Source organism: Pygocentrus nattereri, chromosome 17, assembly GCF_015220715.1.
Source record: "Pygocentrus nattereri isolate fPygNat1 chromosome 17, fPygNat1.pri, whole genome shotgun sequence".
In the NCBI taxonomy this organism is placed as follows: domain Eukaryota; kingdom Metazoa; phylum Chordata; class Actinopteri; order Characiformes; family Serrasalmidae; genus Pygocentrus; species Pygocentrus nattereri.
The window spans coordinates 26,213,222-26,226,798 of record NC_051227.1 but is presented as its reverse complement, the minus strand read 5'-3'; the positions used below and the strand labels follow the sequence as shown (position 1 = coordinate 26,226,798).

General features: G+C 37.8%; 1 protein-coding gene across 2 annotated transcripts in view; it reads left to right on the top strand.

Moving 5' to 3' along the window:
- The first annotated feature begins 1,966 nt into the window (after nucleotides 1–1,966).
- The window catches only part of sacs (sacsin molecular chaperone), a 30,474-nt gene continuing 18,863 nt past the window's right edge, over nucleotides 1,967–13,577 (top strand). For both annotated transcript variants that reach the window (XM_017696833.2, XM_017696832.2), the window contains exons 1-7: nucleotides 1,967–2,223; nucleotides 2,875–3,279; nucleotides 4,881–5,031; nucleotides 11,051–11,141; nucleotides 11,327–11,412; nucleotides 12,617–12,728; nucleotides 13,226–13,372. In XM_017696833.2, the coding sequence (XP_017552322.1) occupies nucleotides 3,257–3,279; nucleotides 4,881–5,031; nucleotides 11,051–11,141; nucleotides 11,327–11,412; nucleotides 12,617–12,728; nucleotides 13,226–13,372 (610 nt within the window). In that variant the 5' untranslated portion in view covers nucleotides 1,967–2,223; nucleotides 2,875–3,256. The remainder of the gene's footprint in view (nucleotides 2,224–2,874; nucleotides 3,280–4,880; nucleotides 5,032–11,050; nucleotides 11,142–11,326; nucleotides 11,413–12,616; nucleotides 12,729–13,225; nucleotides 13,373–13,577) is intronic.

Below are 13,577 nucleotides of genomic sequence, written 5' to 3'. Positions count from 1 at the left end.
AACGGCGCCATCCTATTACAGCACCACGCTCAAATTCAAAGTTAGAACGACCCAAGTTGGGAGAAGAGAAAGTACCTCTACAGAAGGGCAATTATTTACCTCACGACTACAATTATTAATACTACTACTACTAATAATAATAATAATAATAATAGTAATAGCAATAATAACAATCACTGGAAGTATCCTCTGCAGAACTCTCTATCTACCTTTTTTACCTTTTTAACTTTCTTACTTTCATTCGATTTACTTTGGCTGAGGAGCTCTCAGCACTGTAATGGGAATGAGTGTGAGTATACTGCCCTCTACTGATAATTAGAGGATGTGTTTCTCAGTCCTCGTGCTGAAGTAGGGTGATTAGATGGAAGAAGCCCCCTGGCATAAGATGTGCAGTGTGGGACAGAAGTTGGGCTGTAGGTTATCTTTTCGCAACCTAACTAAACTGTTAATGTTGATTTTCATGTATTGTAAAATTTCATTTTTACATAACATGAAAATGTAATTATGCTTAAAATGTATGAAAAGCCCCCTTGACTTCACTCGATTGCTCAGACCATGTAGGACTATACTGCTCCATAATCTGCACCATGTTGATTTTCATGCAGTCAGATCCAAATCCTGAGTCCTCTAAACCAATGCTGCTTGATCCTGGTCCTGGTCCCCAATATTCATAAAATTTTTCAGACTTAATTTTACATTAAGAAATGAACACACTGTGAAATGTGCCTACAGTCTGCTCCCTGTGCCTTGCATATTTAACCCTAATATTAGTTACATTCACTCATTGGACACTTTATTAAGTACACTTACCTTCTATATACGCTTTATATCCATTTTATCATGTCCACTCACCATATTGGTGCACTTTGTACTTCTACAGTTACAGACTGTAGTCCCTCTGTTTCTACGCATCTTCTTCTTCTTCTTCTTCTTTCGGCTGCTCCCTTTAGGTGTCGCCACAGCAGATCATCTGCCTCCATCTTGCCCTATCCATTGCCTCCTCTACTTTCACACCAACCATCTCCATGTCCACCTTCACTACATCCATAAACCTTCTCTGAGGTCTATCTCTTCTCCTTCTACCCGGCAGCTCCATCTCCAACATTCTTTGCCCAATATATCCACTATTCCTCCTCAACACATGTCCAAACCATCTCAACCTGGCCTCTCTGGCTTTATCTCCAAACTGCTCCACCTTCACTGTCCCTCTGATCTGCTAATTTCTAATCTTGTCCATCCTTGTCACTCCCAACGAAAATCTCAGCATCTTCATCTCCGCCACCTCCAGCTCAGCCTCCTGTCTTTTAGACAGAGCCACAGTCTCCAAACCATACATCATAGCAGGACGCACTACTGTCTTGTAAACCTTCCCTTTCACTCTTGCTGTTATCCTTCTGTCACACATCAGCCCTGACACCCGTCTCCACCCACTCCATCCTGCCTGCACCCTCTTCCTCACCTCTTTTTTGCACTGTCCATTGCTCTGGATGGTTGACCCAAGATACTTGAAGTCATCCACCTTTACGACCTCTACTCCTTACATCTTCAGGAGTTTCTACGCATAAAATGATAAAACTTACTTTTAGACATTTTTTATTTTATGAGTAATTTTATACTATTTTGTCAGATAATTCTGCTTGCTTTAAAGGGCCCATATGAAACTAAAAAAATTCACTTTTTAAAATAAAAACTTTGAGTTATATAGTATATAATGAAACTAGTATGTATTATGATGTAAAATAATATTTTTATACACACACACACGCACACATACTGCGATTTGTGTTTTTATTTGCTAACACTGTGTCTTTATTTCTCTTTTCCTTTTTAGTGCTCACAAATAAAGTGATTCTGATTCTGATTTTAAGGTGATGTCGTGACAATAACACCATGAGTTTTCCTCCTTTTGTGAGTTTGCTGTCACTTTAAGAGCACTTTGTTGCTGAGATGCAGGAGAGGAAGGGATGGGGGGATTTCAGCTTCTAGATCAAGCTGAAGGGAATCCCAGGTGCCCTGCATGCTAACAGCCTCCACACAGTGCTCCTGCTTAGACCACCAGCTCAACGACCCACCAACCCAGGGAAGTGAGCTTTGCTCACCATATCAACGTACTACTCAGACATGGGACAATAAGGAGTGCGCTGCAGAGTGCTCATCTATCTGAGCCTGGGGTGTGCGCTCATCTATCGACTTACTGCGGCAGTGCAGGAAGAAAAAACTACAGTGAGTGCATGACCTGTATAATCCATCTGAAGTCGTCGTTTATCCATTAACAAGCATATCGCTTAGCTGCTGATAGGGAAGACTGGGTACAGTTTCTGAACTGCTTAGTATTTGATGATGCTGGAGAAACGCTTAGTTTATTGGTAGCTTATTTTTTGGCGCAAGTCAGCGCTGAGAGTCCTTGACTGAGGTTGCATGACGTCATTGGGTGGACTGCGCCACTAAAGCAGTATAAAATGACAACTGAGCTTATTATATGGAGTAATATATTGCAGAGATTTAAACATGGGAACGTCACGTCTACCCGTGAATATTAACCTCTGTATATATATATATATATATATATATATATATATATATATATATATATATATATAAAATAGAATGGAGTCGAAGTGGTAATTACAGATGTGCGCATAAAACGACTATCCATTAGTACATAATAACATTGTGGATTCAAACGCTTTAACTACAAATCCCAGCATGCAGCGCAACCTCATGCAGCCAAAGCCGCGGCTACAGCAGCCTGTTAGCTTACAGCACTACCGTTAGGCTTTAAGATAAGAAACGCCTCGTTTAGGGGGATTTACAGCGGTGGAAGCTCCTACTTTTCTCTTGATCTCACAGCCTGACTCTCCTTTTCGCCTACAGGACAAATCAAAGCAAGGCAGACTGGAGGACTTTGACGAATATGTGAGAAACATAGAGGAGCGTAACTCAATACGGGAATAGCTGGCAGCTCATTTGACTGCATTGACTGCATTGATACCTCAGTGGAGGCGGGTCCGAGAGGAAAACACGGCTAAATAAAGCCTATTACAGCAGCATCATGGGCTGATCCTAACGCTGCTGCTGCTGCTGCCATGAACTGAACTGAAACGAAACGAAACGAAACGAATAAATGAAGAGCGAACCGAGGATTTAAGGAAGATAGCGGTGAAGACAACTGAGCCCGAAGCCAGTGCGGAAAAAGACTGCAGCTGAATGAATGTATACACAGGAAGGCACATAAGGAGAAACTGGCTGGAAAGCGATGGCAGCCAATCACGATCCGTGGTAAGCCGAAGACTTCTGTACATGTGGCTTCACACAGAACATAAAGTCATTTAGAGCCTCCAAAATGATGATGATGATGATGATGATGATGATGTAAGTGTAGTTAATGCTCTGAAGAAAGTAGTTAGTTTACTTTTTAGCATGTTCTGGGACCTTGTCATTCATGTCCATTAGAGCAGGGAGCTATTTCAACAAATAATGCTGTATTGTAATTACATAGCAAACCAATATCAAAGATGACACCTTCGCTAGAAATAATTATTGTACATCCTGTAATGATTACGTTCTTACGGGCACTTGGCAACAGACTCCGAGGCTTTGTGAGGGAAATAACAAACATCACAGCACCTTCCATGCATTCTTAGAAAATCCCACCCTTGTAGAATGGGTGTTTGTCCCTGTAAAAGTCAATCCAGACAACTAAATTGCTGAAAGGAGTTTCACCAATTTTTCAAATTTTACATAATTTATTGGTTGAGATGTAAACAAAGACCTTCAGATTGGTTTGGTGTGAAATGGTTCATTTGTACAGAACCTTTCTGAGTACTGCTGCCTTACAGTGCTTGTGACAGGAACCAGGAATCCTGATGTGAACAATGCAAACAAAGCCATTTTATTTACTATCCAAAACAACAATGAACCTGCACATTTCCTGTAGGTTTATGTATGCAATGCTGATTGTGGTAAAATAATGGTAAGCCTTCCACCATGAATGGATTAAAATACGTTTTAGACCAAAGCTTTTTCACAAAACCATCATGAACAATGTCTCTCACATCAGGCAATGTATTCACAACCATTTCATGTAAAAGCTTACTGTGACGGGGCTTTGGGGAGCATCCTCAGGTGCCTGATTCCTGTCACCACTACAATGAACAATTCTGACTTGGTAAGTTTCTCTAGAACAAAGCATTTCATTTCTCTGAATGAACTATTTAATTATTCAGAAAAAAAAAAATGGTTCCCCTTTAACAAGTTCAATCACAAAACATACTCAGCTGTGCTCTGCTTACCTCTAATGCTGAAGAATCACCTTTTATAGTGCATGAACCTAGACTTCTTATGATGATACTCAGGAGATGTGCCGTGCAGTTTAAGGAGCCTACTCTCTTTTCGTACAGGATAATTTGGTTTGTGTAACGGAGCTAATGTCATAGTAGAAACCATTTGTTTCGATTAAGTGCTTTCCAGTGCATTTACTTAAAGATGCTCCATCAGTCAATGAGTGGAAAATGCAGTGGTTTCTGTGCCTTTCTCACCTCAGCAGAAGAAACAAAAATCTGGAGAGACTCCTTATATAACAGTCCCTAACATTTTGCTTTAGTTTTGACCATACATACATGTCAAAAACTCATTTAGAAATGATGGTGATTGATCTGTTGAAAAAATATCAGTTACTGTCAGACCCCTTTCAGAACCACTGTAAAGACTTGTTTATGACCTCTTAATATCACCTGACTAGGCAGGAATCCAGCCCCAAGGACCGGAGTTCCTCTCTCCTGCATTAAGCATCTGATGACTATGTTCACATATTTGTCATTTGAATAATGTTTTCATCCACTCCTCTCACAGCCCAGTTGTCCCTGCTTTTCTGCCTTTAGGTTGCTGCTGGTGACAGTCAGTCATGATTATCTTGGCTGTAGGGTCTTTCAAGTCCCTTGGTCTACAGCAGTCCAGCAGATCAAGCTGCTCATTTATGAAGAAACGCATTTCCCTGTGTGTGAGCAGCAGCTGTTTCATAATGGAAAAGTGGTGAGTAAAAAGAAGTGACACACTACAAACACCAATAATTTGCTGATATAGTTCATAAAACAGTTTTCTTGATGAGTTTTCAACTATAAGACACATTAGGACACAAAGTAAAAGCCACTCAGATATTGACAGATATCCCTAATGATAAAAAATAATGATATTTATCATTATACCCCCCCCCCCCCAAAAAAAAAAAATTGGAAGTTGTAGTAAAGGCAAAGCGTAGACACACTGAATGCTGTTTTTTTATTATGTTAAACACCCTTTTTCCTGATACTGAAAAATTAGTAACTTACACAATGGTGGTTTAAATAAATAAAGGGTGGTCTCTGATTTTGCACAGTACTATATATATCTCAAAACAGTTTGACCTATTTCTTAGAGATAATAACTATCTATTAAAATGCTGTTTCCCAAATTAGACAAATTCTCTCAGGCTGCCCTCTACATGTGACCCCAGTGAGCACCCAAATATTTGGGTTTATAATCCATTATAACAAAGTGATTTAGAGATTGAGCAGCAGCCAGGCTGTTTAGAATGTGGCCCATTGTGCTGTTATCTGTACTCAGTCCAGGGTAAGAACTCATGACACGCAGATTTGCACTTCTCACTTCTCTGTTTAGCACAGCGCACATGGGCAAGTCTGTGCCTCTCGAATAGCCATGCCTCTGTTGTTCGCTCTGTGGAAATGTGTCAGACTTTAAAACAAACAAGTAGATATATCCATTTCCAATGCCTGTAAAGGAGTTTCTCCATTTGAGGATAATAAATCTTAACAGGAGACTTGACTAGATAAAATATTGAGATTGTTTTAATCTTTCTCTATTTTCAGGATGTGTCTCTGCCTTTATCAGTCATTCATTATGATTTCTTTATCATTGTAATTGTCATAGGTTTGTCCTTCCTTGAAATGGTGAATGCTTTATTAAAATCTATGTCCAGTTCAAGCTAATTTCTTGAGCTTTCTCTTTATGTTCACATTGATATTGGCATAAACACAGTGGGGCTATGACCCATTCTCCCTAAACAGTACCTCTTTGATGCTGGTGGTGTTTTGTTCGTGTTGAAGGCAAAAACAATTTGAGTGGTTTTTTATGCTGCTTCTAGTCAAGACGTCGGTGCATAGTGGTCTAAGGTTTCTTTTGAATGTGTTAACGCATATCAGCACATATTAAGTTTTTCTCTGACTGTTTCCTACACTTAGATATATAAATCAATTAATGCTCATTGTGTTTTATATTGAAACATCATCCAAGAACATGTTTAGTATTTTTGAATGAATTAAAAGTACAAGTTTTGGGCAAATTTTGTTGACCAAAAACTGACCATCATTAGTCAGCGATTAATTGTAAACCTGTAAAACTAAAATCATGAACACAGCCCAACAAAATCTAAATTATAAACAAATGGTTCCAGCTTGAAATCTGACTGGCTGAGACACATTTGTAGCCATTGTAAAATATTTGATATATGCACACTTATGAGCACACATATCAACTGAATTCTGCATTACAATATTAGAACAATGTGCACAAGCATATATGTGAACATACATATGAACCATATCTAACATACTCTACATAAAGACCTGGTTTTGTTAAAACTGAGGGGCTCACAGCTGTTATATATTTATGATATGACCAAAAATGAAAAAGCTGATGATCTGACTAGAACATGCAGCCGTATGCAAAGGTTTATGTACCCCTGGTCAAATTACATGTTTTATTGAATTTCTAAATAAAACACAAGTTATCACATCCTCTACAGGGAACAAGCTAAATTAGGCTATTTCCTGCAGATGTTATGTTTTTTTTCTAATGCGATAAATTCAGCAAGTAGCAAAAGTAATTGTGCATTAACATGTGTAGAAGTGCGTTCTCTTGAGAGGATCTATACTTATTTTCACTTAGAAACTCAACAAAATGACGGGCTACTGAAAGTTATACTTGGTTCCAAAGGTATCTTTACAACACATTACTTGCGTAGTAACATAAATGCCAAGGCCAGCTTTGGCTCACTGTACCTCACTTGCTCTGGAAAGCTATAATTATGCATAACCTTGCATCATTTACTCACACCAGTGTTCATCACACTTGTTCTCGGAGAACATGGACAAAACAGTTGTCTGTCTTCTCGCTTGCGAACATTTGCTTCCGATAGTTCTTTCGTCTTCTTGAAAAATGATCGTGAACACTATTTTTAACGGCACACATTTTTAGTATTCCGGTCTAGCAGAACCTATAGAACTCTCATACAAGTCAAACTTGAGTCATAACTTGCTATTCAAAAAGAGATGAGATGAAATTTAATAGAATTTTCAAGCAATAATGTTGGCCAAGCAATTGTATATTTGTCAGTTAATTGGTCATTTAATGACATGCGGTTAGTCACCTGAGATACTTGTTTTTCTGGCTGTTTATTCACTTTGTTCCAGTCCTGAGAGAGTTCTTCTGCACACTTCAGTGAGGTGTTTGTTTGCTAGCAGGCCACCTACAGTTTGTGTGATTTTTACAGTGTGTTTTTACAGTTTAGACTCTAAATGTGTCTGCACATTTTATTGTGAAAAGGAGAAATATTTTCCCAGACAGAGTGGTCTATGGACAATATAATTACAATTATAGATAAAGAATATGAAGAAAGCTTTACACAATGAACTCTTGACCTGAAGGCCCCAAGGTGAACATGACTTGAACTGAAGCAGCTTTCTGACTGCTTGCCTTTATTACACCACACGCCTGGCCCTAAAGGAGGGAAGGCTCCGTGAATGAAAAGAGCAGGTGGGCGAGCACTAAGCTTACTTATATCAGGCTCAAAAATAGTCACAGTCAAAGCAGTCCTCAGATCTTGAAACAGTCATCCAGAGTGAGGGTCCTGTCGGAGGTCCAATTCAGCTTAAGTAGTTTTAGAGCAAGTGAATAGCTGATTTTCTCGGGATTCATGGTGTGCTCTGCTAATGTAACGTTTTTTGTTGGATCATAAAAAGAGTTACCTCTGGTGTTGGCATTAGTCCAGCGTCTGTAATAAGCTTGAGAATTTTTAGCTTTTGGTGATTCTTGCTGGAGATGCTGTGACAAGTTGGGCTTCCCAGCTTGCATTCCTGACAGTCTTTCAAAGCGTCAAATATGTTGAACAAAGATAAACGATTTAACCCATAAAAGTCCTAGTTACCGCTCAGCGCAGTAGTCAGTGCAGCTGATCAGCTGTTCATTGTGACTTTTCTCTTGCCAACTTTGTGTTTCACCCTGGGCATCCAACATTTCATTCACCATCATTTTTATGTTTTTTTTTCTTAAATTTGTTCTTGAAAAAAGTTACAAGGAAAAGTCTCCATCAGAGTTATGACATTCTTGTTCTTAAACTACAGAATTGTTCACACCTTAGTGCTCCTGAGTGTTTGTAGATTATGTTCTTACCTAAAAATAAATCCCAAATAAGAAAACATTGGTGTCAGAATCTGCATAAGTGGGTTTTAGGAAGAATTTTCTTCTTAAGAAGGTTGGTGAATGAGGCCCAGTGGTTTTGGGCCATGATCTTCACGTGCTTTGCTGTGATGAACTAAGACTTTAGTATATTTTAATTGGGGTGTATGGGTCCACTCTTTACACCACATCTCTATTCTTTATAATCCCTTCATTTAATCCTTTCATTTAGAGTATTATAAAGTCAATTAAGTCATTTAAATATTCTTGTGTGTAGCTAATTTTTTAAGCATTGTAACAGTAGACAGACATGAGTTCAGAATCAAAATCCTTTATTGATCCCAGAGGGAAATTGCAGTTGTTAAAGTTGCAACCATTTATATAAAAGAATAAACACTTTAATAATTTAAAACAAAGATAAAGAGAAATTTGCAATATATACACAAGTTGTGGCATTGAAACAGAAACTACATGATACTGTTGTGTTGATTCATTCTAGTATACAGTCATATGCATACGTTTGAAGATCCCAATTAAATTACATGTTTTGTTGCATTTCTAAGTGAAAATAAGCACAATTTCTGTTTATTTGAACATATTGGAAAAAATAAAACACAAAATTAATAATGTGCCATAACTTTTGCACAGGCCACATTTTAATGTCCAGTATATTAAATTCAGCAAATTAACAATGTGCAATACACTGTTCTCTGTAGAGGGTGTTTTAATTTATTTGCACTTTGAAAATCAACAAAATGTGTCATTTGACCAGGGGTGGCTCAACTTTGCGTATGACAGTACCTGCATCCTTATAGTTAGTATTTGTGGGAAATTAATATGTGAGTTACTTTTCAAGCGAGTTCTATGTGCACTTGTTTGAGAGGTTGTGTGTAGAGTTAAGTATTGGATTTCAGTTCTTTAATGACATTACTTTAATGCTACTGAAACTTACTTTTATGTAATATTGTATAATATATATTAATATAGTATGGGAAAAAAATAAAATCTTTATATGTCAAATTTTCATACTAAGTAGTCAGTCTTGGCATTGGTGAAGCATTTTAACCATGCTTCTAAAATGTAGAATGGTGATTGCCTGTCTAAATTATATTCCTAATACATTTCTAATGCACGGCCACTTCAAATAACAAACCCAATTTTTTCCATTTATAAGAAAGTGTAGAAAAAAGTAGCATGAAAGAATCTGTATCAATGTGTAGGTATAAGTATTAGTATTAGCATAGAAACATTTTGAGAAGTGCACAGTCTCAGTTGATATTAGACAGAAGTATTGCATTGAATTTACATTGAATGCAAATGTACATCATTTCAACTTCATCACATCAATGATATCATAGCCAAAACAGAATTGTGTTAGTATAGTATAGTTTATTTATGTGGAAATTATGAAAACATTTGAATTTCCACTCTGTTCCTTTTTTTGGGTATCAACAGTGACTTTTTGTTTCTAGCAGTATCTGAGCTCAGGACAAGCTTTCTCTCTACCCTATTGGTAACTAGCAAAGATACTTTCTCTAGATAGACAAAGCACTTCTTCTGAGTTGCTCTCGATAAGTGCATCTACTAAATGCTGTAAATGTAAATTACACATTTTCAGTCCAGTAAATGCTTGATTATACTACTGATTGCATTGATTCTGGCTATCTATAAGTAACCACTTGCAAAGGCTAAAATTTCTCAAAATCAAATCACATTTGTCACATCATATTTACACAGTAGTGAAGGTGAGTGGAAATCTCCCACAGATTTTAATGAATATGCAATTAACCTCGAAGATAATCCTGTGAACATTGCACATTTTCATTGAACATTTTCAGCTGCAGCGTTCCGTGACTGCAGAGTCAGCATTTAGATGTAACTGATGTGTGAATTAATCACTTAAGAGTGGATGGTCTGATCATGGGCTCTGATTTGCTTGCTGGTTTGAACAGGCTGCAGCTGCGTGTGCCAGAGTATGCTGAGTGCAGTGGGTGAGTTAGCAGAAGCTGTAGCTTTCACCTTGGAAAGTCAAAGACAGCAGGATCTGAGCTGGCCCAGTTCCAAGCTGTGCATAGATCTGTGGAGAAAAAGGGAGAGATTATATATCCTGGTGACTTAAGGGATAATTGGAAATGCTCTCTAGCTTTTTTGACTTGTCAGAGGCGTTTAAATAAGTGCATTAAAAAGAATGATGCTAGTGGGTGAAGCGAGACACACTCAAGGAGAAAGTACTTAGTACTCACTTGATCCACATCTCTATGTCCCTCTGTGCATTGATTCTGCACTTTTGACTTGATTGGTTCTTTTCTCTACTGCATCTGCTGGAGGAGGGGTCTACATAGAAATGTTCAGATGTTCAAAATGACCCATGGGTGGCTTCATAACTGTCACATAAATCAAGTGTAAAGGAGCTGAGATTGACTGTAATCAGACACTGCCTCACAGGAAATACCTTGCTGTTCATTATCTAACTCAAAGCATTCCTAATCTAATCTAAATGTAAGCACTGAAAACATTGGTGTGATTCTAAAGAAACACTGATTGCTTGTTATTGATAATATATAATTTAAGGCAATTTGTGTTTTTTCCACTTCCTTAGATTAACGACAGAGTTGAAGTTGGATCCTTGGTACCACCAGGGAGTCGCAAAATATTCATGACGCTACACGGACGAGGCCTGAGAGGAGGAGGTAAGACTAGGAACAATGTTGTGGGCATTGGACAGTGGGCAGATTAACTCAAACATTTTTCCAAACCAATGTCATTTAGAATTCCTGTCAGTTAAAACAAAATTTATATTTACTTCAATATTTACTCTCTTTCTGTGTTTTATGGGTAAGAATGTTGTTAATGCCAGTCTAATACTCTCTTTCAGGGAGATTTGGACAAACTACTCCACCTTTGGTAGAGTTCCTGAAAGATATTTTACGGCGATATCCAGAGGGTGGACAGATATTGAAAGTAAGTGCCATGATGATCAGTATAAAATGAGTTGAAAGCTGGGGTCCAGATGTACATGCGAGCAAAAGTACAATGCATATTGCAGACACATAACAGCATAGTTTGCACTGCGTCTTCACACACATGTATATGATATGATCCTGAGAGCTGAAATAAACTTAAACCATAAAGTAAAACCATTGGCTGCTAGTTACTGAAATGTTTTAAAATGCAGGAATATGTCATCTGCCTTTCTTGCAATATTTCTGCTTTTTCTATGTTTTGTGCAAACTACATTTAAATGCATATGCATCAACAGTATTTGGCCGATAAACTGTTCCTTGATACTTGCTTTTCACACAACATCTATGAAATGGTTTCACCTGATGCCAGAAAACATTCTTATGTGGCTCTTGTTTGACACATGTATTTTATTGTAATTGATTAGCAACTCAGGAACGCCACCTGTGGCTGGAAGTTTCCAAGAGTCTAATTGACTTGGGTCTTTCAAAAAAGTGGCCTCTCTTCCTGTTGTTACATTGCAATGCTAGCCACACAGGGGTGTGCCTTAGATCACATATACAGATTTAACAGGTAGACCTTTCCTACAGTTTTGTTTGACCTGCAGCTCAAAGAGATCTTATCATGGCATTTAGCTGTGCACAAAATAGTGGCGAACTAGCAGTCGGCATTGACCAACAATAGGGAGCAAATTTGATACATTTTAAAGACCCTATAAAATAATAACCTACAGAATCTGGAGGGCTGTTTTGTTTTTATTTTGAGCTGGAGAGTGTAGGAGTCTGATGGTTGTAATAGCAGTACATGATAACATTTTTTGTTGTGGATGTCAGAAAAGTCTTAGAGGAACTCTGCAGTTTTATTCCTCATGTGGAAATATCAAATCAAATCAAATCTCATGGTACTCTAGATGTGCTTTGCTGATAGTGTGCTCTTATTATCTAGCAAGGTCATCTTGTCTAGTGTCCTATTAAAAAGGTAAAATTAGATGGTACAGAAAAGGCACAATAGATACAAAATAGGAACTGAGAAGCCATTGTCTTCAAGTAGATGCACTCACCTAACTGATCATCTTGTTGAAGCAGGACTAAAGGAAATATGTTTACAAACCATCTTTATGCGATTAAAGCAGAGCTAATGAGCAGAGTATCTATTAGTGTCTATGAACCACGCTGTTGAGTCATAATATGTCTGCCTTTTGTAGGAGCTGATTCAGAATGCAGAGGATGCACGAGCAACAGAGGTTAGGTTTTTGTACGACGAGACTGAATATGGGGTGGAGTCACTGTGGTCACACGATATGGCCCAGTATCAAGGTAAAAGAAAATATTTTACCTTGAATATTCACAATACTGTGCAAAAGTCAGAGTCCACAAAGCCATTACTGGGAAAAGGAAATAAACAGAAAATGCAGTCAACCTATAAGCCTGAACTGCAATTGCAATTCTCCCAAAAAGAATGTTATCTGTAAAGGAGACAAAGGGTGGGCGCAATAAATATTGAAAAATCTGAAATTATATTTAGTTCTTTGGCTTTTTGTGTAATTTTATGTGGAATACCTTTTGGAGTGCCTTTTTCTTGACATGGAAAATTTGCAAATGTATTATGACTGTTGTGACTGGAACCTAAATAAATCAAGGGTGATCTCTTGCTTTTTGTACAGTGCTGTATATTTTTATATTCATATGTAAAGTATCTCATATAATATTTTGGAAATGTGTTTAAGAGAATGAACCCTTGCTGTCTTTATTGTATTAAGATTTTCATTGTACAAAAAAATCATATAACTGAATTCTGATTGTGTCTTTGTCAGGAACGGCTTTGTATGTATACAATGATGCCGTTTTCACAGCAGAGGACTGGAATGGTATTCAGGAGATTGCAAGGAGCAGAAAAAGGGAGGACCCTTTGAAAGTTGGTCGATTTGGTATTGGATTCAACTCTGTTTACCACATAACAGGTACTGATTATGGTTTAGTTCATTATTGTGTAGATGACCGCAATCTCTTACTTACAATTAAGAGATGGATGTAGTCTATATTGAGGACTAGATCTTATGGTTAGGCTAAGAGGTTGTAAGGAACACAAGTACTGAGACTCTGAAGAACCTTTGTGCATTCAGCACCTCAGATGCCAGCTGATTTACAAAACCAGTAAATATCACA